Source organism: Phycodurus eques, chromosome 13 (assembly GCF_024500275.1).
Source record: "Phycodurus eques isolate BA_2022a chromosome 13, UOR_Pequ_1.1, whole genome shotgun sequence".
In the NCBI taxonomy this organism is placed as follows: Eukaryota; Metazoa; Chordata; class Actinopteri; order Syngnathiformes; family Syngnathidae; genus Phycodurus; species Phycodurus eques.
Window position 1 is genome coordinate 4553968 of NC_084537.1, and position 21380 is coordinate 4575347.

The window sequence follows — 21380 nt, forward strand, 5'->3', positions numbered from 1 at the left end:
TGACTTTTCACATTTGATTCACTTTTTACTTCCTCCTGAAGGTGTCCCAATACTTTGATTCCATTGACTTTTTGTCCAAATTTCAGCGATTTTTCACTTTCTGTAAGTGTTCCAAAATACTTTTGTCCAACTCCATTATTTCTTGACTTTTTACTGTATGTATATGTCTCATTACTTTGGTCACTCTCCATAGGTATCCCAATACCTTTGTCCAAATTAAACCTTTAACAAATTTCCCCTTTCTGTCGGTGTCCCATAACCTTTGCTGAAATTCCACATTTTTCCACATTTTCTTCATATTTTACTTCCTTTCCCAAAACTTTTATAAAATTTCATTGACTTGTTGTCCTGGAACTTTTGTCCAATTTTTTTTTACTTTTGACAACCTAAAGGTGTCCCCATATTTTTGTCCAAACGTTTTCCTCAGTGTCCCAATTCTTTTGGCACATTTTCTTTGCTTCCTGTGCCTTAAATCTTTTGTCCACATTTCCGCCAATTTTCATTTTCTAATAAGAGTCTGAATACGTTTGCCTCTTCCCTTACGTGTAACAATGCTTTTGTCCATATTTCACATTGTTTTTCCCTTTTAACTTTGTGCCATTGTCCAAATACCTTTGTCCACATTTTTGTTGTCGGCGTGTCCAAAAAAGGAGACTGTGCGAGGAGGAGGATGGAGGGACAACACCAGTGGACGAAAGGAGAGCGAGAGAATTAGTAAAAGACAAAAATAGGGGAGTCAGGACAGCCAAAGAAAACAAGAAGAACAAGAGTGTAAGTGAAGGGTGGGAATTAATCTCTCAGCCAATCAAAACACAGGAAACTCAAAACAAAATGAAACACTTTTTTTTAATTTCACCTAACTGGAAAATATCATCTCATACACACACGAGAACTCTATGTACGCTTAAACATACACTTTGTCGACTAAAATATAGACTTTATGTCGACTTAAATGTACACTTTATGCAGATTTAAACATACAATTTATACAGACTTAATCAGAATCAGAATTATCTTTATTTGCCAAGTATATTTGCCATTGTGCAAAGGGCGCTGAGACTTCAAGGAGTGTATGTGGTTTAAAGTGACGAGTAGTGCGATAATCTGGGACAACGTTGGTTGTGCAAATGTTACAGATACTCCTCAATCAGTGTGCAAATGGAGCAGATGCTACTCTGAGTGGCCAGTATATGCAAATAGTGCAGCATGGCGAGACAACTACAGTGAGTGCACGAGTAATACATAATTGGCCCCACAAAAATGTGACAACGAACTCAAGTCAAACAATTTACAGCTTGTTGTAATGGAATTATAGGTTAGGTGTTTAAGAAGTTGATCGCAAGAGGGAAGAAGCTGTTGGAATGTCTACTAGTTCTAGTTTGCGTTGATCGGTAGCGCCTACCTGAGGGAAGGAGCTGGAAGAGCTGGTGACCGTGGTGCAGACGGTCCGAGAGGATTTTGCACGCCCTTGTCTTAGTTCTGGCAGCGTGCAAGTCCTCAATGGTGGGTAGGGGGGTACCGACAATCCTTTCAGCAGTTTTGATTGTCCGTTGCAGTCGGAGTTTGTCCTTTTTTGTAGCAGCACCAAACCAGACTGTGATGGAAGAACACAGGACTGATTCGATGACCGCTGTGTAGAACTGTCTCAGCAGCTCCGGTGGCAGGCCGTGCTTTCTCAGAAGCCGCAGGAAGTACATCCTCTGCTGAACCTTTTTGAGGACGGAGTTGATGTTGGTCGCCCACTTCAGGTCCTGAGAGATTGTAATTCCCAGGAACTTGAAGGTCTCGACGGTTGACATAAGGCTGCTGGACAACGTGAGGGGCAGCTGTGGCGAAGGATGCCTCCTGAAGTCCACGATCATCTCTACAGTCTTGAGCGTGTTCAGCTCCAGGTTGTGTCGGCCGCACCACAGCTCCAGCCGCTCCGCTTCCTGTCAATATGCAGACTCGTCACCGTCCTTGATGAGGCCGATGACAGTGGTGTCATCTGCAAACTTCAGGAGCTTGACAGTCGGGTTCGCTGAGGTGCAGTCGTTCATGTAGAGAGAGAATAGCAGCGGAGAGAGGACACAACCTTGGGGCGCCCCAGTGCTGATGCTGCGTGTGGATGAGGTGGCCTCCCCCAGCCTGACCTGCTGTGTCCTGCCCGTCAGAAAGCTGTAAATCCACTGGCTGATGGCAGGTGAGACGCTGAGCTGGAGAAGCTTGGTTGAAAGGAGTTCAGGGATGATGGTGTTGAACGCTGAGCTGAAGTCCACGAACAGGATCCTCGCGTAGGTCCCTGCACTGTCGAGGTGTTCTAGGATGAAAGTGCAGTCCCATGTTGACTGCATCATCCGCAGACCTGTTCGCTTGGTAGGCAAACTGGGGACCTGTGACACTCTTGAGGTGGTCCAGCACAAGACGTTCAAAGGACTTCATGACCACAGATGTCAAAGCGACAGGCCTGTAGTCATTCAGACCAGAGATTGCAGGTTTCTTGGGGACTGGAATGATGGTGGAGCGTTTGAAACAGGATGGATCTGAGTGAAGACTGGAGCGAGCTGGTCCGCGCAGACTTTGAGGCAGGATGGGTACACATGGTCCGGTCCTGCCGCTTTGGTAATCTTCTGTTGTTTGAAGATGCGTCTCAATCCTGTTCATGGATGGTTAACACAGAAGTCAGAGGTGTGGTTGTGGTCGTGGGTGCGGCCGGGTGGGTGTGTGGAGTGAAACTGTCCTTTTCAAATCTGCAGTAGAAGGTATTCAAGTCATTGGCTGGTGTGCTATTGTTCTCAGCTTGGGGGGATCGTCGCTTGTAATTAGTCAGCGATTGGAATGCACGCCAGACTGATTTTGAGTCGTTCGCGCTAAACTGTTTTTCCAACTTTGCTGCATAGATCCTCTTTGCAATGTTAATTTATTTAGTAAGCTGGTTTCTAGCTCGATTATACAGGGCCCTGTCCCAGCTCTGATATGCGCCCTCCTTAGCTTGGCGAAGCTGCTTAAGTTTAGCAGTGAACCACGGCTTGTTGTTGTTGAATGTCCGAAATGATTTTGTTGGTACACAAACCTCTTCACAGAAACTGATATCGGATGTGACAGTGTCCGTATATTCATCCAGGCTGCCAGCTGAATTTTCAAAGACACTCCAGTCTGTGCAGTCTAAACAGCTTTGAAGTTCCATCTTGGCTTCATTGGTCCACTTTTTGACTGTTTTCACTGTAGGCTTCGCACATTTAAGTTCTTGCTTGTACGTCGGTATTAAGTGAATTAAGCAGTGATCAGACGAGCCCAGGGCTGCACGAGGTATAGCACGGTATGCGTTTTTTACCGTAGTGTAGCAGTGGTCTAAAGTATTATTTTCCCTGGTAGGACAGTCGATGTGCTGCTTGTATTTAGGGAGTTCGTGGTTGAGTTTAGCTTTGTTAAAGTCCCCGAGAATAATGAGGGGTGAGTCCGGGTGTTTTTTTTCTATTTCGTTAACTTGTTCGGCGAGCGTTAGCAATGCGGGGTTCGTGTTAGCTTGAGGTGTAATATAGACTCCACCCAGTATAAACGATGCAAACTCACGTGGCGAGTAGAATGGTTTACAGTTCAAAAACAGCGACTCCAAATGCGGGCTGCAGTGTGTGCTGAGCACCGTGACGTCCGTACACCATTTTTCGTTGATATGGAGCCATATCCCGCCGCCCTTCGTTTTCCCCGATGATTCCATGTCGCGGTCCGCTCGATGAATGTTGAAGCCGGGAAGCGTGACGGCGCCATCGGGTACAGCGTCGCAAAGCCAGGTCTCCGTGAAGCACATGGCCGCGGAACGTCCGAAGTCTTTACTGGTCTTTAACAGAAGATGAAGCTCTTCCATTTTGTTGGGTAGGGAGCGTACATTCGCGAGGTGGATCGACGGGAACGCCAATCTGTGTCCTCTCTTGCGGCGTTTCACCTGAATGCCGGCTCGTTTCCCTCTGTGGCGCCGCTTCCGCCTCCATGCGCCGAAAAGCATAGACTTTACATAAGACTAACAGTTGCATACACTTTATGTACTCAAAACATACACTTTACAGAATTAAATATATAGAATACGCCATATGTTGTTAGACAAACTGAATATTATATCAGTATTGATTAAAAACTTGAAAAAAAAACAGTATTGATTAAAAAAAAAAAAAAAAAAAAAGGGTGCAGTACCATTTTTTTATTTTTGTTTCCTTACGCCTTTTAAACGTCGTCATAATGTATGCGTGCGCGTGCGTCGTGTAAGTGACGTATTTGGGGTAAAATAGCGGTCTGGTCCAGTCACTAAGTGTGTTGCACTTAAATAATGCAGTATATCTTCTTCATAAATGTGAACTATGGAAATTATTTATGGAGGCTCAGCAACACAACCGGAGACACTTTTTTTGGGAACCTTAAACATCACTAGTATGTCTTTTCTTACAAACATACAAATATACTTTGCATTACATGTTTGTTTCGTGAACACGGTTGTAAAAATGTATTCATATATCAAATCAAAAGGGCAACAGGGGTCAGGTCGCACACATCCTGCAACACGCATACATATACACACGGACACAATAACACTTCACACACGGAAGGTGATGACACTTACAGTATGCCAGTACACCCACCCACACACACATACACGATTACATACACACATGCGTATACACACATTTATTCACACAAATACACACACAGACAAAAAAGCAAAAATACACTCACATACTCGCGTGCATTTACACATATGAATACACACAAAAATACATACAGAACCAGTAACAAATATACACAGAAACATGCATTTACACACTGCACACATACAACCACACGCAGACAAATACATATGCGCACACAAACACATGCACACATACATGCCTAGTCACACACATGTATGCATAAACACACACATACTGTACACAAAAAAGAATAAAATGTGGACATTGGGACAGGTCCAGGAAACAGGAAGTTGTACAGCTTGTGCGTGCTGAAAGTGGGCCAGTGGTTGACTGCGATCCGACACTTAAAATATCAAAGGTGTGTGTGTGTGTGTGTGTGTGTGTCTGCGTTTGTTTGTGTGTCTACTGTCAGCATTTTGAGTGGCGTCAGTTTGACACTGGAACAGATGAATTCTGGATCCATGAGTTTCTGTGGTCAAAATGTTGCTCGTTTATGATGGGATCATGTTGGTTCTTCCGTACTCGTGTCCGCTCGCTCCATTTGTTTTTGGGAAATAGACCCCTGCCTGCCCACCTCCCTCCGATTGCGCTTTCTCGACATGGGGTGGGGGGAAACCTGAAACAAAAAGTCGACACGCAGCGCAGCTCTTGGCATCTATTTTTGGACTTTGTGTTGCATGCTGGAGGCTTCAGGGTAGAAAGAAATCCCCACAAGACCCCTGGGGACAAATCCAGTTTGGGGAAATGTGCGCACACACACACACACACACACACACACACACACACAGGCATTTTACTCATGTTGAGTAGGTCATGAAACCAGAGCCATGTGAGCCTGCTATTCCTCCTCTTTCCGTTCCTTCTCCATATCCTTCGCTTCCTCCTACTCGTTTTTCTCCTTCTCCTACTCTTTCTCCTCATCCGGAAGAGAAGTATGACTTTGAGACAAACACTTTATTTACAAAAGGAAAGTACTAAATAGGAGAAGGAAGAGGATGAAGAGGAACCAAAGAGGAGAAATAGGAGGAAGAGAGGTAGGGGAAATGAGAGGGGGAGGAAGACGGGAGGAAGAGGATGAAGGGGGAGGAGAAGATGATGAAGAGGGAGGAAAATGAGAAAGTGGAGGAGATTTTTAGAAAAACTTTATTTACAAAATAAAGTTAACAGAAAGGCAGAGGAGAAAAGGGAGGAAGAGAAGAAGGAGTAGGATGAGGGGGAGTGGAGAAAGAGGAGGAGGAAGAGATGAGATGAGGAATATGAGAGCGGCAGAAGATAAGGAGTTGCAGAAGGGAGGAGCAGGAATAGGAGGAAGACAAAGAAGTGGATGAGGAGGAAGGGAAAGAAAGGGGGGGAGGAAGATGAGAAGGTAGAGGATAATTTTAGATTTTTGGAAAAAACTTATTTACAAAGGAAAAATTAACAAAAACAAGGAAGAGGAAGATGAAGGGGTGAAGGAGAAAGTAGAAGAGGAGGAGGAGGAGGATGAAGAGAGCGGTTGATGTCACAGATCAGCTGACATCGGATCATCGCTTGTGCCGCTGTTACAAATCGCTGTCGTCGGGCGGAATCACCACATCCTCAAAAGCATCAGTTTTCGGTACGCCGTAAAAAAAAACGCCACCTTTATTGAGCCGTGACAAAACATTAGATCATCAGGGAGAGCAAGTTTCGACACTTTCGATCGGCGGGATTATTTGTGAAAATAACAGACCCACGTGGGCACTCGCCAATACTGGCGATTTATGAATAAATCTGAAATTGACCAAAATTTGGTCCGACGCCATGCAGCCAAATATTACAAAAGCATGACGAGAGTATAGTACGGTGGGTGGGTGCGTGTGGGCGGGTTAAGGGCCCTCGTCTGTATGCAAATGAGCGCCGGGCTTGATGTGATGTCACTTCCACTTTTTCACTTCAAATGTCAGCTTGTTTCGGGAGAGACGCAACGGAGGCCCGTTTCGTTTACTGGACGACTTGGGCAAACCGTCTGGTTTGTCGTGCATTGAATTGACACGAAAACGACATCATCCAATGGCCACAACCAACCTGCGTGTGTGTGTGTGTGTGTGCAAGCTGTTTAGACACATTAGTGTCTCACTCCTCTCTCTCACTCAGTCATGCACACGTTTAGTGGAAACCCAATCTGTACAGTTAATGATGGTCATCAGAGTTATTCAAGCAGCAGCTGGTGTGTGTGTGTGTGTGTGCGCGCATGTTTTCAAGTCCCAGGAATTCCAGGCTGCATGTTGTTGTCCTGCTTTTGAGGGACGTTTCATTGACCCAACGACTCTCTCAATTAGTCTTGATTTGACAGAATGAACTGGTTTTTTTTTTGGTTTTGTTTGTTTTTGCGTCATCAAATGATGGCATAATGACAAAATAATAACAGATCAAGACCTTTAATTTGACGTATGACTCGACGTGCTTTGTTGCAAATTCATTTTTTACCTTGTTACTGGTGCACTTTGACCTTATGATCAACGGGGATATGGTGGGAAAAAAAAAAAAAAAAAGCATGTTTGGCAACTGCTGTGTGCAATGTGCCTTACTGCCACCTGCAGGACTGGAGTGGAACACCGTGATTTTTCAGTCAAATCATGTGCCTTCCGGAGGTCAGCTGACTTCCTTCTGACAACAAAGGCTGACATTGATAGGCGACCAGTCCATTGTTTGTCACTATGTTCCTTGACATCAAGTGGCGACCAGTGATTTGGTTGTCCTTATGCGCCATTGACCTTGTACATGTCAAGTTTCACTTTTCTTTACTTAAATGGTGTTAATTGCTCTTATGGATCATTCAGCATCAATGTTACCATGGTAACCACTGCAGATGTGAGACAGGTGGCCAGTCAATGTCAGGTCACTTATAGACACCAAATCGACTGGTCGCTAGTTACGTTAGCGTGAAGCCGGGAAAGCCATGACTGTAGACGTGGTGAAAACATTCCTCCTCCTCCTTTTCTTTTTATGGAGCTGAAATGTTTTTCCAGGAAGAAAAAGAAAACGACAAACTGGTTTTCCTCCTTCCCCACTGGAGGGAAGAGAAACAAAATGTTTTGATGGATCAAAGACAGCCAGACTCTTTTATTTTATAAATATTTTTTAGCAGTGGTTTTGTGTCAGTTGAGTGACGGTTAAACGTCTCCGATGAAAAACACCTGGCGGCGTTGTGACATGCTGACTCAGTGTTTTGTTGTTGTAAACTGCTGCTGGCTTACAGTATGTGTGCGTGCGTGTGCGTTTCAATAGTGTATAGCAGGGATGGGTAACTGGCGGCCCGCGGCCAAACTCTTGAGTGGCCCTTTAATTAATTGAAAGCAAACAAATGTTTCCTCTGCAATACTTGATCACTTTGAAGTTGAGTTGCACCATTCCTCAGTGAGCTGCCCTTATACTGCAAAGTGAGTTCACCTCATAGTTTGGGGATTTTTAATGACCTGCAGGACAAGCAGTATGATATTAGAATTTTGAATTCGTTGATTATTGTGAGGGGAAAAAAAATAAAATAAAATGCAGAAAATGAGTTCTTGCACTTCATGTGAATGAATGGTAATTTTCATGTAAGAGAGCCCCTTTGCACTGGGGGAAAAAAAACAAATTCCCAGTATCTGTATGTGGTTATTTTTTGATTGCTTCAAACCCATTGTTGTCAAAGAGTGGCTCTATTAAGCATGCAGTGGAGCATGAAATATATTAAGGTTCTGTGCTGTACACTGGGTAAAAAACAACAGAGCTGCGCATATTTTGACCATATTTAAAGTGGCATTTTTTTCCTATGTGGCTCCGTGGTAGTGCTGACGAAATTTTGTGGCCGCCTCCATCATTTAAGTTGCCCATCCCTGGTGTCTCGTGTCCTACGTTTATTGTTAGTAGTCAGTGATGCATTACTTTTGCCCATCCGCACATTCTACACTGTAGTATCTGTGACTTGAAATGTACGTGGCTTTAAAAGGCAGGGCCCGGCCTGGTAAGTAAGATGGGCGTTAGCGATTGAGTGTCGAGATGGCTGGCTGTTAGCTCGCTAACTGTTAGCCAGTTTCCGCGTTGACTGACCCTGGGCTCACTTGTGGCCGTGCAGCTAGTGTATGAATATGCTTGTTATGTGTGACCGGTGTTACCGTTTTGTTGAATAAAGCGATTGAAAGTGCACCGGCGGCTGTGTCTATCCTTGACCACCTATGGAGGGATTACAGTTGGTAATCCCTCCATAGCGGTGGTAGGCTATATTAAATGATGTAATGATGTTTTCTTTTGCTTTAGATGTGAGTTCTAGGAAGCCAGTAATCCAGATCAACTTTGCAGTAGACGCATTTCACTTTTTTTTCCTTTTAAGTCTGAAATGATCCCAAATTTTTGACACGCTCTCTTTTCCGCATTCTTTCCTCCTTGCTCGCCCTTATTGCTCCGTGAGTCATTCTGCACCAACAAAAAGAGCACTGACAAATACACGACACAAAATTAGACGTGTGACAATTTTAAAATCCGCCATAAAGCGACGGATGACTGCATAGTATTGTTTTTGACGGCAAGGTACCCTTCACCGTGCAAGCCTACTTCATCTCTTCTCATCAATTCTTTGCCTTCTCTTTTCACTTCTTCTCTTCTTTCACTTCTCCTTCCTCCATTCCTCCTCTACGGGAATATCTATCTTTTTTTTTTTTATGTTCATCTTTCCGTCGTGTGATGATTCCCTGGTATTCCGTCTCTGGCTTCCTGTCGGCATACGAACAAGGAAATCAGCTGTTTCCATTTCACCAGCTAGATAGAGGCAACATTACTCCTCCTCCTTCTCTTCTTCTTCATCCTTCTCTTTTTTTTCCCTCCTCATCACGCCTTCTTTCCTTCTGGATTTTCTTGCTCTCTTTCCCATGTCTCCTGCAGGCTGACCGACTGAATGACTGACTCTATATGGTCATGCAAGTCTCACTAGGCGCCGCGGGCACACACACACACGCACACAAAGCGATTCAGCATTGCTCAAATGGGTCATGTGAAAAGTGACAAATGTTCTTGTGGAGGCGCCATCTAGCGGACTTTTGTGTCATACTCCACAGGCTTCACCTCCAACGAGCTGATTTGACGATTTACAATATTTGTCATCCACTAACATGCAAAAGCCGATTGTCTGAGCCCATTTATTGACTTTGCCGTAGACCCTGAAGAACTTTTCACCTAGTTAGACACAATTTGCAAACATCATCTCACCCACTAAAACACATTTGGCATTTTGATTTGTGGCCAGATTATATGACATAACATAACATCTTCCGCTTTCAAAAACAGGGATAAGCGCCTGCAGGCTTTCCAAGAGATGGCTCCAAAATGGGCATTTCGTCCATATCTTCACTTTCATTTGTGAAATCGGACAAGGCAACGTCTGGCCGCATATCGAACAATTTATAACAAAATTACAGCATAGTGTACACTCAGAATCCCGCGATATAGCGAGGGAACACTTTATTCTAGACAATTTTGTTCTACAGTTGATGATTGTGTTCTATTCTGGGCGACTGTGTTGTCGCGGTTGTGATGTAATCATGTGCGTAACATTTAAGACCAAACAATTTTTTGGAGAAGGCGCCTCCAATCGGTCGGTTAAGGTCACTTCCAGTGCATCCGCTCAATGACTTTCATTGTTTTCAATGTCTTCGCTTTCCTGATTCGAGTGCTGCGCGTCTGCATTAAGTCGGATTTCTCAAGTGGTCCTTGGAAACATCTTCCTGCTGTTATCCGGTTCAGGATTATTGGGAAGCAATTAGGATTGGTCATAAATTATTACTGGAATCGCCCATGGGCAATCTTCACCAGTCAATTTGTTTTGGTCGCTGGGCAATCTGGATTGGCTGTCAATCAATCTCTATTGGGTAACTCAACAGAAATTGGTCGCCAATCTGTTTTTTAGCCAGTCAACCTGGATTTGTTTTGAAAATCTGGATGGTTGCCTGTACTATTGGATCGGGATTGGTGGCTAAAAAATGTTTGGCTTGGTCACGTGTCAACCTAGATTGGCTAGCCAGTCAATCTGGATCTGAATCGGAGAGTGTTGGTTTACCTAATAAAGTGGTCAGCCAATGTACGGGTGGCATCTCTCTCTTCCAACAAGTCAAATTGGTATGGCGGGAAGCCCCACCCGGCAGGCGTCCCCACGGGAATAAAACAAACGCCGCCTGATTGAGTTCAGATGGAAATTGTGCTGACTCGAGCCAGCCAACCGCTCTCTGCGTAGTCGGCGTCATGAGTCAGCAACTTTTCAGACACACACAGACATGACTCAGCGTTATGAATCTGTGTATTGTGATGTCAAAGATGTGCGCTTGTTCCTACAGGATTTTAGTTTGTGTTTGGAGGCGAACTCGTTCGAATGTCTTTGGTTGTCTTGGAAATCCTTGGCTATCCACTTTGTGTTTTGGTTGGGTCAGCACGAGTAGATCAGGGAGTTAACCCCATGCCAACGATATACAGACACAGCCTCTAGAAACTGTCCCGAAGTCATTTGTTGTGAGGGAAAATATGTTCTCCATTGTTTAAGTGCCTTACTTTCATGTTAATTTGCAAACACTATTTATCTGAGCGAGCCAGTTAGGTTTTGTTCCGCTGTGTGCGTCGACGACAAAGTGAGTAGCAACAAACAAGTACACTTTCAGTGTCTTCTTGACGTCGTCTCTGACTTGTTGCACCAGAAGAGTTTTACGAAATAGTTTTTCGTGAAAGTTTCACATATCGATTGCTCAGCTAAGGAAGTGGTAAGCTTGGTCTTTCAGAATAAGAGCATGCTACAGGAAGTGGTATGTTGCTAAATCTACAGCGATGTTGATAACATTTATACAGTCAATGTACTCATTTGATTATTGTTATTGATTGTCCTATGTTTGGCTTCACGAACCAATCTGTATTTGGTTATTCCTTCGCTCATATAAAACCACACACGCACACATGCACTGGCACACATTCAGTCCGACACCGTAATATATATTGCCTTCTTTATTTTGGTTCTTTGTGCTTATAGTTGAAAGAAAAATGTTAACCTCCCTCCTGATATATTTTTGTATTGATGGGTATGTTTTGTTCTATTCAACTACATATTTTAATTTGTGTTAAACATGGAAATAAAATTTGATTTCAGTTCGTTTTTGTTGTTTTGAAATGTTTCGAACTAACCCTTTTATTTTGAATATTACAGTATTATTATTGATGAAGATGAATAAAGTCTTCTTTTATTCCTCTCGTCACAGGTGACATCACACAAAAAGGTTACGAGAAAAAAAGATCCAAGTTGATTGGAGCGTTTTTCCCACAAGGGCCAGGTAAGCAGCTTTACCCCTTCCACACACTTTAAACACATTTTAACTCATTAAAACACACTTAAACATGTTAATAGACGCTGTTTAAAGTATTCCTTTGTGACTGTTCTCACTCACACAGTTGACACCATACTCCAAATAAGAAGCAAAGTGTGTTTAATCTGTCACTCCCACGGACACATAAAACAAAACAGTGTTTTGTTTTATGTACACACAAATGTTCAACTAAACCATATTCCATCTAGCGAAAGTCTGATAGTTTACTGCTAACATAAAACGTCATGAAAAACACCATAGATGGGCTAGTGGAAATTCGCATAGATGTTATGGTAATTGTAAACTTTCAAACAACTGCTACTTTAACACACACGGAGCAGCAACACACACCAACAGAACATACAGCAATGCAACAATCTAAATTCAGATTTAAAAACATGAAAACTCGGTCACTTAAAAATCTGCAATATCACGGGGTCGCGAACGATGAACCAATACTGCGAAGGAACACAATAAAAATGTTAAATGTGTTACATTTTCTACATAGGTACGGACACCTCGGGCGGTCAGGAGAGGAGACCGCCAGCCACGCCGTCCTCAGCCTCACGATACCACCGCAGACGCTTGTCCGGCTCCCGGGACGAGCGCTACCGCTCAGGTGAGGAGTTGATGGGACACTGGTAAATACTTTTTTTACAGGGTCTTGAAATAGAATCCATTATTTTATTTATTTATTTATTTTTTGTTGTATTGGTCCCCGGGTGGCGGCACGGTGGACGACTGGTTAGCGCGTCTGCTTCCGCAGGTGTGAATGTGAGTGCGAATGGTTGTTTGTTTATATGTTTGCCCTGCGAATGGCTGGCGACCAGTTCAGGGTGTACCCCGCCTCCTGCCCGATGATAGCTGGGATTGGCTCCAGCACTCCCGCGACCCTTGTGAGGATAAGCGGCTCAGGAAATGGATGGATGGTCCCCGGGTAATTTGAATTGGTTGTCAGTCAATCTGGATTGATCACCAGACAATCTGGATTAGTTCAATGAATGGGTCACCAATCCACGTTGGTTTGCCAGTCGACCTGTATTGCTCCCCAGACGATTAGTGTTGGTCCCGCAGTAATGTGGATCGGTTAACCAGGATTGGTCACCAACCTGGATTTCGTGGCAGTCGATTTGTACAGTATTGGTTCCTGGACAATCTGGATTGCTTGTCAATCAATCTGGTTTGGTCACCTGTCCATCTGGATTGCTTGCCAGACAATTTGTATTGGTCACTGGGTTATCTGGATCCAGAAGTCAGTCAATGAATGGCTAAATCATGGCGTGTGACATTTTTGTGTTGTCAGACATTCACAGTGAAGCGGTGCATGCGGCGTTGGCCAAACATCGCGAGAGGAAGATGGCCGTGCCCATGCCGTCCAAGCGGCGCTCCCTGGTGGTGCAGAACTCCATGGAGGCGTACACACCGCCAGGTACCAACATCGCACAAAACATACAGAAATACACACGTCCTTTTTATGACTACTTATGAAGACTAGGTAGGCGATGTACATCTCCTTCGATATAATTGTATATTGCATTCATACCTTCTCGAAAATAAAACAACCAAAAGGGTGCATGGACGGCATAGGAGGAAGCGAGAAAGAAGGAAGCGCAGTGAAAGTCCTCATTCGCCGAGTCACCGGACATGATTCAGTCATGATACTCAGTGGCAAGCGAAGAAAATTTGCGTTCTCAAACTCGGAATACATTTCTATAGTAACCCTCCAAACCTCGAGAATGGGGAATAGGTAAAACATTGTTGATGTTGATTCCACAAGCGCGACGACCGCTAAAGAAAAGTTAAATCTGCACAACACTCAGAAAACCCTCGCTGAGTCATTTAGCAAACACGTACCATATGACAAAACAAGTCAACATTGGCAAGACATCAAGAATGCCATCAACTATATTTCTTTCTGCAGTGTTCTAGCCAAATTTGTATGCCAGTGTGTGCTGTAGTGACAAACAAAAAATCTGTTTGGTTTAAAATATTTTATTAGGTTAACATTTAGATGTCATCTTAATTGTTTTTGTTTTGTTGCAAAAGCTTAACTAAAATACTGTTGCGCAAACCTGATTTGGGATATTCTCCTGTATACAGCCTGGCCATAACTAAACAAGAGCTGTTGGTCTGAAACACTGTGCCAGTCAATAAATGTCCTGGGAAGTAGGAAGAGGTTTCAACTTTTTTACATTTTTAAATTTATTTTATTTTATTTTTTTAGATCATCAAATTATTGTTATTGTAAAACAACCAAAAAAAAGAGATTTTTGTAATTAATTTTTTAAATTTTATTATTTTTATTTTTTTTATACAACTATTCAATTCATGCATGTTCATTACATACCGTAAATGTCTTAAACACATTTTCAATACATACATATGTCCATTTACAATCAGAATCAGAATCAGAATCATCTTTATTTGCCAAGTATGTCCAAAACACACAAGGAATTTGTCTCCGGTAGTTGGAGCCGCTCTAGTACAACAGACAGTCAATTTACAGAACACTTTGGGGACATAAAGACATTGACAAAAAACAATTGTGCAAAACGATGCAGAGTCCTCTAGCACTTAGAGCAGTTCGAGCGACTAATATTGCAATAGTCCGGTGCAATGACCATTCTGCAAAGGGCGCTGAGACTTCAAGGAGTGTATGCGGTTTAAAGTGACGAGTATGTACAATGTACAATTATTCAATACATACAGTGAGTACGGAACGTTTTCAGACCCCCTTAGATTTTTCACGCTTTGTTATATTGCAGCCCTTTGTTTAAAATCATTTAAGGTCATTCTTGTCCTCATTAATGTACACACAGGACCCCTATATTGAGAGAAAAAAAACGGAATTGTTGAAATTTTTGCTGATTTAAAAAAAAAAAGAAAAAAAGAAAAACTGAAATCACACAGCTGTAAGTATTCAAACCCTTTGCTGTGACACTCATAGATTTAACTCTGGTGCTGTCCATTTCTTCTGATCATCCTTAAGATGGTTCTACACCTTCATTGGAGTCCAGCTGTGTTTGATTATATTGATTGGTCTTGATTAGGAAAGCCACACCTCTGTTTTACAGTGCATGTCAAAGCAAATTTGAATCATGAGGTCAAAGGAACTGCCTGAAGAGCTCAGAGACAGAATTGTGGTAAGGCACAGATCTGGCCAAGGTTACAAAAGAATTTCTGCTGCACTCAAGGTTCCTAAGAGCACAGTGGCCTCCATAATCCTGAAATGGAAGACGTTTGGGACGACCAGAACCCTTCCTAGAGCTGGCCGTCCGGCCAAACGGAGCAATTGGGGGAGAAGAGCCTTGGTGAGAGAGGTAAAGAAGAACCCAAAGATCTCTGTGGCTGAGGTCCAGAGATGCAGTCGGGAGATGGGAGAAAGTTCTAGAAAGTCAACCATCACTGCAGCCCTCCACCAGTCGGGGCTTTATGGCAGAGTGGCCCGACGGAAGCCTCTCCTCAGTCCAAGACACATGAAAACCCGCATGGAGTTTGCTAAAGAAACACCTGAAGGACTCCAAGATGGTTAGAAATAAGATTCTCTGGTCTGATGATACCAAGATAGAAATTGGTGGCCTTAATTCTAAGAGGTATGTGTGCAGAAAACCAGGCCGTGCTCATCACCTGTCCAATACAGTCCCAACAGTGAAGCATGGTGGTGGCAGCATCATGCTGTGGGGGTGTTATTCAGCTGCAGGGACAGGGAGACTGGTTGCAATTGGAGGAAAGATGAATGCGGCCAAGTACAGGGATATCCTGGACGAAAACCTTCTCTTGAGTGCTTAGAACCTCAGACTGGGCCGAAGGTTCACCTTTAAAAAGACAATGGACCTAAGCACACAACTAAAATACAGGAGGAGTGGCTTTAGAACAACTCCGTCACTGTTTTTGAATGGCCCAGCCAGAGCCCTGACGGAAACCCAATTGAGCATCTTTGGAAAGACCTGAAAATGGCTGCCCACCAACGTTCACCATCCAACCTGACAGAACTGGAGAGGAATGGCAGAGGATCCCCAAATCCAGGTATTAAAAACTTGTTGCATCATTCCCCAAAAGACTCATGCTGTATTAGCTCAAAAGGGAGCTTCTACTAAATACTGAGCAAAGGGTCTGAATACTTATGGCTGTGTGATATTTAATTTAAATTATTTTTTATTTTTTTTAATAAATCTGCAAAAATGTCAACAATTCCGTTTTTTTCTGTCAATATGGAGTACTGTGTGTACATTAATGAGGAAAAAAATAACTTAAATGATTTTAGCAAATGGCTGCAATATAAAAAAAGAGTGAAAAATGTAAGGGGGTCTTAATAGTTTCCGTACCCACTGTACATCCATTTTAGGACTATCCAAAGTATACATGTGTCCATTTTAATAGCTCATTGACTGGCAGCCTTTTTCAAAGCCGAGTTTCCCATATTGCCAGCCGTTCGAGAGCATTTTAACGGGTCTTTCAAGAGACACAGAATTTTTGTGTTCTGTTCTCCTTTCATCAGAAAAAGTTTGTTTCTAGCTTTTCCGTTTGTTTGTAATCAACAGTAAAACATGAGTTGGTTTCACCAAAAACGCCAGTTTCTGACCAAACAGCAGATAAAATTCGCTTTTAAAAAAAAAACAAAAAAACATGTCATGCAGAACAGTAACATTATTTTGCTTTTAAGGTGTCACTCAAACTGTAAAATAAAGACAAGACTGAGAAAGGGATTTTGATGGCAAAATAAATATTTACAGCGATACAACTGAGAAACGCGACACTGACTCTCTACATGGCTTGAATTAAACGTCAGTGGCTTTTTTTGTCTGATCTTCGCCATTCTCTTTATGAACTGCGTCTTTTCTCACCGTTTGCTAAATAATTGAAGTTATTTTTTTCCTCATTAATGTACAACCCCAATTCCAATGAAGTTGGGACGTTGTGTTAGACATAAATAAAAACAGAATACCATGATTTGCAAATCATGTTCAACCTATATTTAATTGAATACACTACAAAGACAAGATATTTAATGTTCAAACTTGATTGTTTTTAGCAAATAATCATTAATTTAGAATTTTGTGGCTGCAACACGTTACAAAAAGTTGGGACACGTGGCAAAAAAGACTGAGAAAGTTGAGGAAGGCTTCTCAAACACGTGTTTGGAACATCCCACAGTGAACAGGCTAATTGGGAACAAGTAGGTGCCATGTTTGGGTATAAAAGGAGCTGCCCTGAATTACTCAGTCATTCACAAGCAAAAATGGGCGAGGTTCACCTCTTTGTGAACAAGTGCGTGAGAAAATAGTCGAACAGTTTAAGGACAATGTTCCTCAACGTACAATTGCAATGAATATAGGGATTTAATCATCTATAGTCCTTAATATCATCAAAAGGTTCAGAGAATCTGGAGAAATCACTGCATGTAATTGATTTGACAATATGAGATTCACTATCTAATCTTAATCTTCAACTCAAAAAATGTGCTAATCTCAACTCTGGAGGTGCAACACCACCATCTACTGGCGTCTGTTTGTCATCACAGTTACGTAGTAGCATGAATATGACTATACGCTCGGCGTGAACTTCTTCTACGGTATCCATCCATCCATCCATTTTCTGAACCGCTTCTCCTCACTAGGGTCGCAGGCGTGCTGGAGCCTATCCCAGCTGTCATCGGGCAGGAGGCGGGGTACACCCTGAACTGGTTGCCAGCCAATCGCAGGGCACATAGAAACAAACAACCATTCGCACTCACAGTCATGCCTACGGGCAATTTAGAGTCTCCAATGAATGCATGTTTTTGGGATGTGGGAGGAAACCGGAGTGCCCGGAGAAAACCCACGCAGGCACGGGGAGAACATGCAAACGCCACACAGGCGGGACTGGGGATTGAACCCGGGTCCTCAGAACTGTGAGGCTGAGCGCTTACCGTGCCGCCTTCTTCTACGCTACCCATTGAAAAACGTACCTGACTAATATATTTGTCGGTGGCAATAAATGGTTGGGTTCCAGTTGACGAATTTATACACACACGTGACCATTTCAAAAGTGTCTATCTACCCAGAATTGTTTACAGCATTCTAAAACATTTGCATTCCTCCTCAGATACCTCCTCCGGTTCTGAGGGTGAGGAGAAGGAGGATTACGAGGAGGGAGAAGGCGGTGAAGAAGAGGACGGAGGAGGAAACCGTGGCGAAGGAGGAGGAGGAATCTCCTCAAGCCTGGAGGGCAGCATGAGCATGGAGCACTGGATCAGCCGCGCCATTCACGCCACCTCGTCCGCCACCAACACCAACACCAACTCCTCCACCGCCTCTTCGTCCTCGTCCTCTGGCAGCGGGGCAATAGCCCGCGGGCGCCTGGCCGAGGTTCTGGCCCAACACGTCCACATCTCCGCGCACCAGCACCACCTGCGTCTACATCAGCAGCACCAGAAGCACCACAAGAACGGTAAGAAGACAGCAACTGCAAATTTACTAATTTGTGCACTCCTTACAGCACCCCAACAGAGTTGCCGCACCCCAATTCATGTCCACCCCAAAAAAATTCAAACAAAGCCGTTTTAACGAATCGCTCGATTGTTGACCACAATATCTTATTGGCTCTGTTGCAGCACCTTGTGGTCATAAGTGGTCATGCTTTGGATTGGTTTAGATCCTATCTGGCAGACAGAACTGTGTGTGTTTTGTGGGGTTTCACAGGGGTCAATTTTAGGGCCGCTCCTCTTTGTATTTGCCGCCCCGGTTCCATTTTGAAAAAGAACATGATTTCTTTCCATTGCCTTGCTGATGACAGTCCGATTTATGTGCACGGTCGATGACTGGTTAGCACATCTGCCTCACAGTTCTGGGGACCAGGGATCAAATCCCGGCCCAGCCTGTGTGGAGTTGGCATGTTCTCCCCGTGCCTGCGTGGCTTTTCTCCGGCACTCCGGTTTCCTCCCACATCCCAAAAACATGCGTGGTAGGTTGATTTGAAGACTCTAAATTGCCCGTAGGTGTGAATGTGAGTGTGAATGGTTGCTTGTTTCTATGTGCCCTGCGATTGGCTAGCGACTGGTTCAGTGTGTACCCCGCCTCCCGCCCGAAATAGCTGGGATAGGCTCCGCCTAACCCGCGACCCGAGTGAGGATAAGTGCTAAAATAAAATGGATGGATGGAAACTGGTAACTGAATCATCATCAATTTATGTATGTACATTTTCTGCACTATCAATTTTAAATACTGTCCTCTTTTTGAATAAGGGGATGGAAAAATATTTTTTTAAAACCTGATTCATAAATAATTCAAAAAGAAAATATTGACAGATGAATCGATTATTAAAATAATCGTTAGTTGCAACCCTTTGTATAATAAATAATAATTATCAGACAGATTAAGTGAAATTGGATAATGTCCAATGGCACCCCTGATGATCTCTCACGCCACACGTGGGTGCAACCAGTTTAGGATCGTAGTACATTGTTTATTTCATGTCGTAGAGCAGCCTTTTCCAAACTTCATGAGGTACGCAGCCCCTTCCTGACCCCGCCGCAGTTGGCACACCCCAAAGTAAAATAAAGGTCGACACAACTAAAAGTCCAAATAAATGTGTGGCTTTTAAGCACTTGAGGGAAAACATCAGCGTGCATGAGTGCTGTTATCTCAAGGTTGTGGTCTGTTTTTTATTTATTGATGCGTACGATTATGTCAGCTGTCGGAATGTGTGGGCTGATGCCTTCTTCTTTTTCTTTCTTCTTGTCTCACGCCGCGTCCTCGCAATCTGGTGTCCAATCATAAACAGCGCGTGCAAGAATGTCTGCTGCATTTGTCAAGGTTTAAACATCACTTTGCCGCCTGGCAGTGGTGGTGTGGAGGTCTCTGTCTTTTTGTCTTTCAGAGTTTTTCCTGCATAGAAAACGTCGAGGCGGCTGACGCATTTCGGGCCACCTCCAGCTCTAAAATTTCTGGCAATCATAAAAACTGTTTTTATGTGGCCAGTGTTGCCGTAGTTGTTATTTTTAATTGCCAATCCGCGATGAATTGCTGCCCACCCAAAAGATTGCCTATACAGTGATGCCTTGAGATATGAGTTTCATGCATTTTGGAATTACGCTTGTAACTCAAAACACTCATATCCCCATTGAAATGAATGGTAAAGAGAATCTGATTCCACCTCCCCCTCAAAAATAAAGCAAAGATTTTTATAAAAAAAAAAACATATTTCGAAAAATAACACTCGATAATATTGTACTTTATCAAAACATACAGTAATGACATAAATAGAATGTAAAGAGTTAAACAGTTTGTGCATCATGATTTTTTGCTTCAATTCAATATTAGTGTTTTTTCACAGAGGATAAAGGATATATGCCTGTGAGTATTGTGATACGGTCTGTCTACATGCGTTGCGCCACCTTTTGTGTTCAAGTAGCAGTGACTTAAAGGCTTCTAAACCTGTGAGTACCGATCCTAACCGTTAGCATTTCTCTGAAGTTTTGTATTGTTTGTTTGCATTAAGGTAAACTGTTGACGTTTGTGAAAGCAAATTTGTGTGGTTGTTACACAATGTTTGTTTTCTGTTTAGTTTGACAGTAAATTTCAACTGGGAGTGGCAATAAACAGCTTGACACCTCTTTGAACAATTGTTCAATATCTGCCAAACTGCTGTTCATTGTGAAGTGAGTTGAGTTTCGCCATACAGAGCGCATATCTCAAGTTTGCCTTCGCAAGTCAAAGAAAAAAGTCGGCCAGACGCCGCACATCTCAAAATACTCTTAAGTTGGGTCACTCATATCTTAAGCCTCCTTTGTAGGTGCTACAAGACAGCAGCAAATGACTAATTTTTGTTTGAATTAAACTCCTCAACTCACTTAAACATAGTTCCTTGGTGGCACCCCATAAGATGGCACCAAAGCAATACTGCTCCTGATGTAGCTTGAGCACAAAAACAGCAAATAGAGACTGGTATTAAAAAAAATTCTGCAAATTTGCGAATATACGGTGGTTCACTGTATTACATATTGGAAATATTTTCTTTTGTGCTACCAACATGTTGGACAATTTTGTGGATTTTCACACGGTAAAATAATGTCTTAAATTCATTTGGGGCTTTTCTGACATTTTCTATAAAATAAGCTAGTATTTTTCAAGGCAAGGCTGTGTGTTTTAAGAAAAGGAATGTGTGTTTTTTTTTTTTTTTTTTTTTTTTAGAAATTCCAGTGGGGGTCACACCATAAGCACCTGTGCGAATGATCAGATTCTATTCTGTTGTATTCTACCCGCTGGTAGCATGGTGGGTTCAAACTCTTTTCATTGGTCCAATTGGAATGCTCATTCGGAAAACGTTAGTGTGAGCCTCCACGCTCATGATTTGGCAATTTGGTGACCTTGTGGAAGTTTCCGTTGCAATCATGATGTCATCGACG

The 21380-nt window shown here is 43.0% G+C and overlaps 1 protein-coding gene across 3 annotated transcripts in view; it reads left to right on the forward strand.

Moving 5' to 3' along the window:
• dip2cb (disco-interacting protein 2 homolog Cb) overlaps positions 1-21380 on the forward strand; it is a 109448-nt gene that overhangs the window by 32503 nt on the left and 55565 nt on the right. For all 3 annotated transcript variants that reach the window (XR_009769634.1, XM_061693254.1, XM_061693255.1), the window contains exons 2-5: positions 11891-11962; positions 12504-12614; positions 13299-13424; positions 18080-18424. Coding sequence is in view for 2 of the 3 variants with exons in the window: in XM_061693254.1 (XP_061549238.1) it covers positions 11891-11962; positions 12504-12614; positions 13299-13424; positions 18080-18424 (654 nt within the window). In the remaining variant the exon portion in view is untranslated. The remainder of the gene's footprint in view (positions 1-11890; positions 11963-12503; positions 12615-13298; positions 13425-18079; positions 18425-21380) is intronic.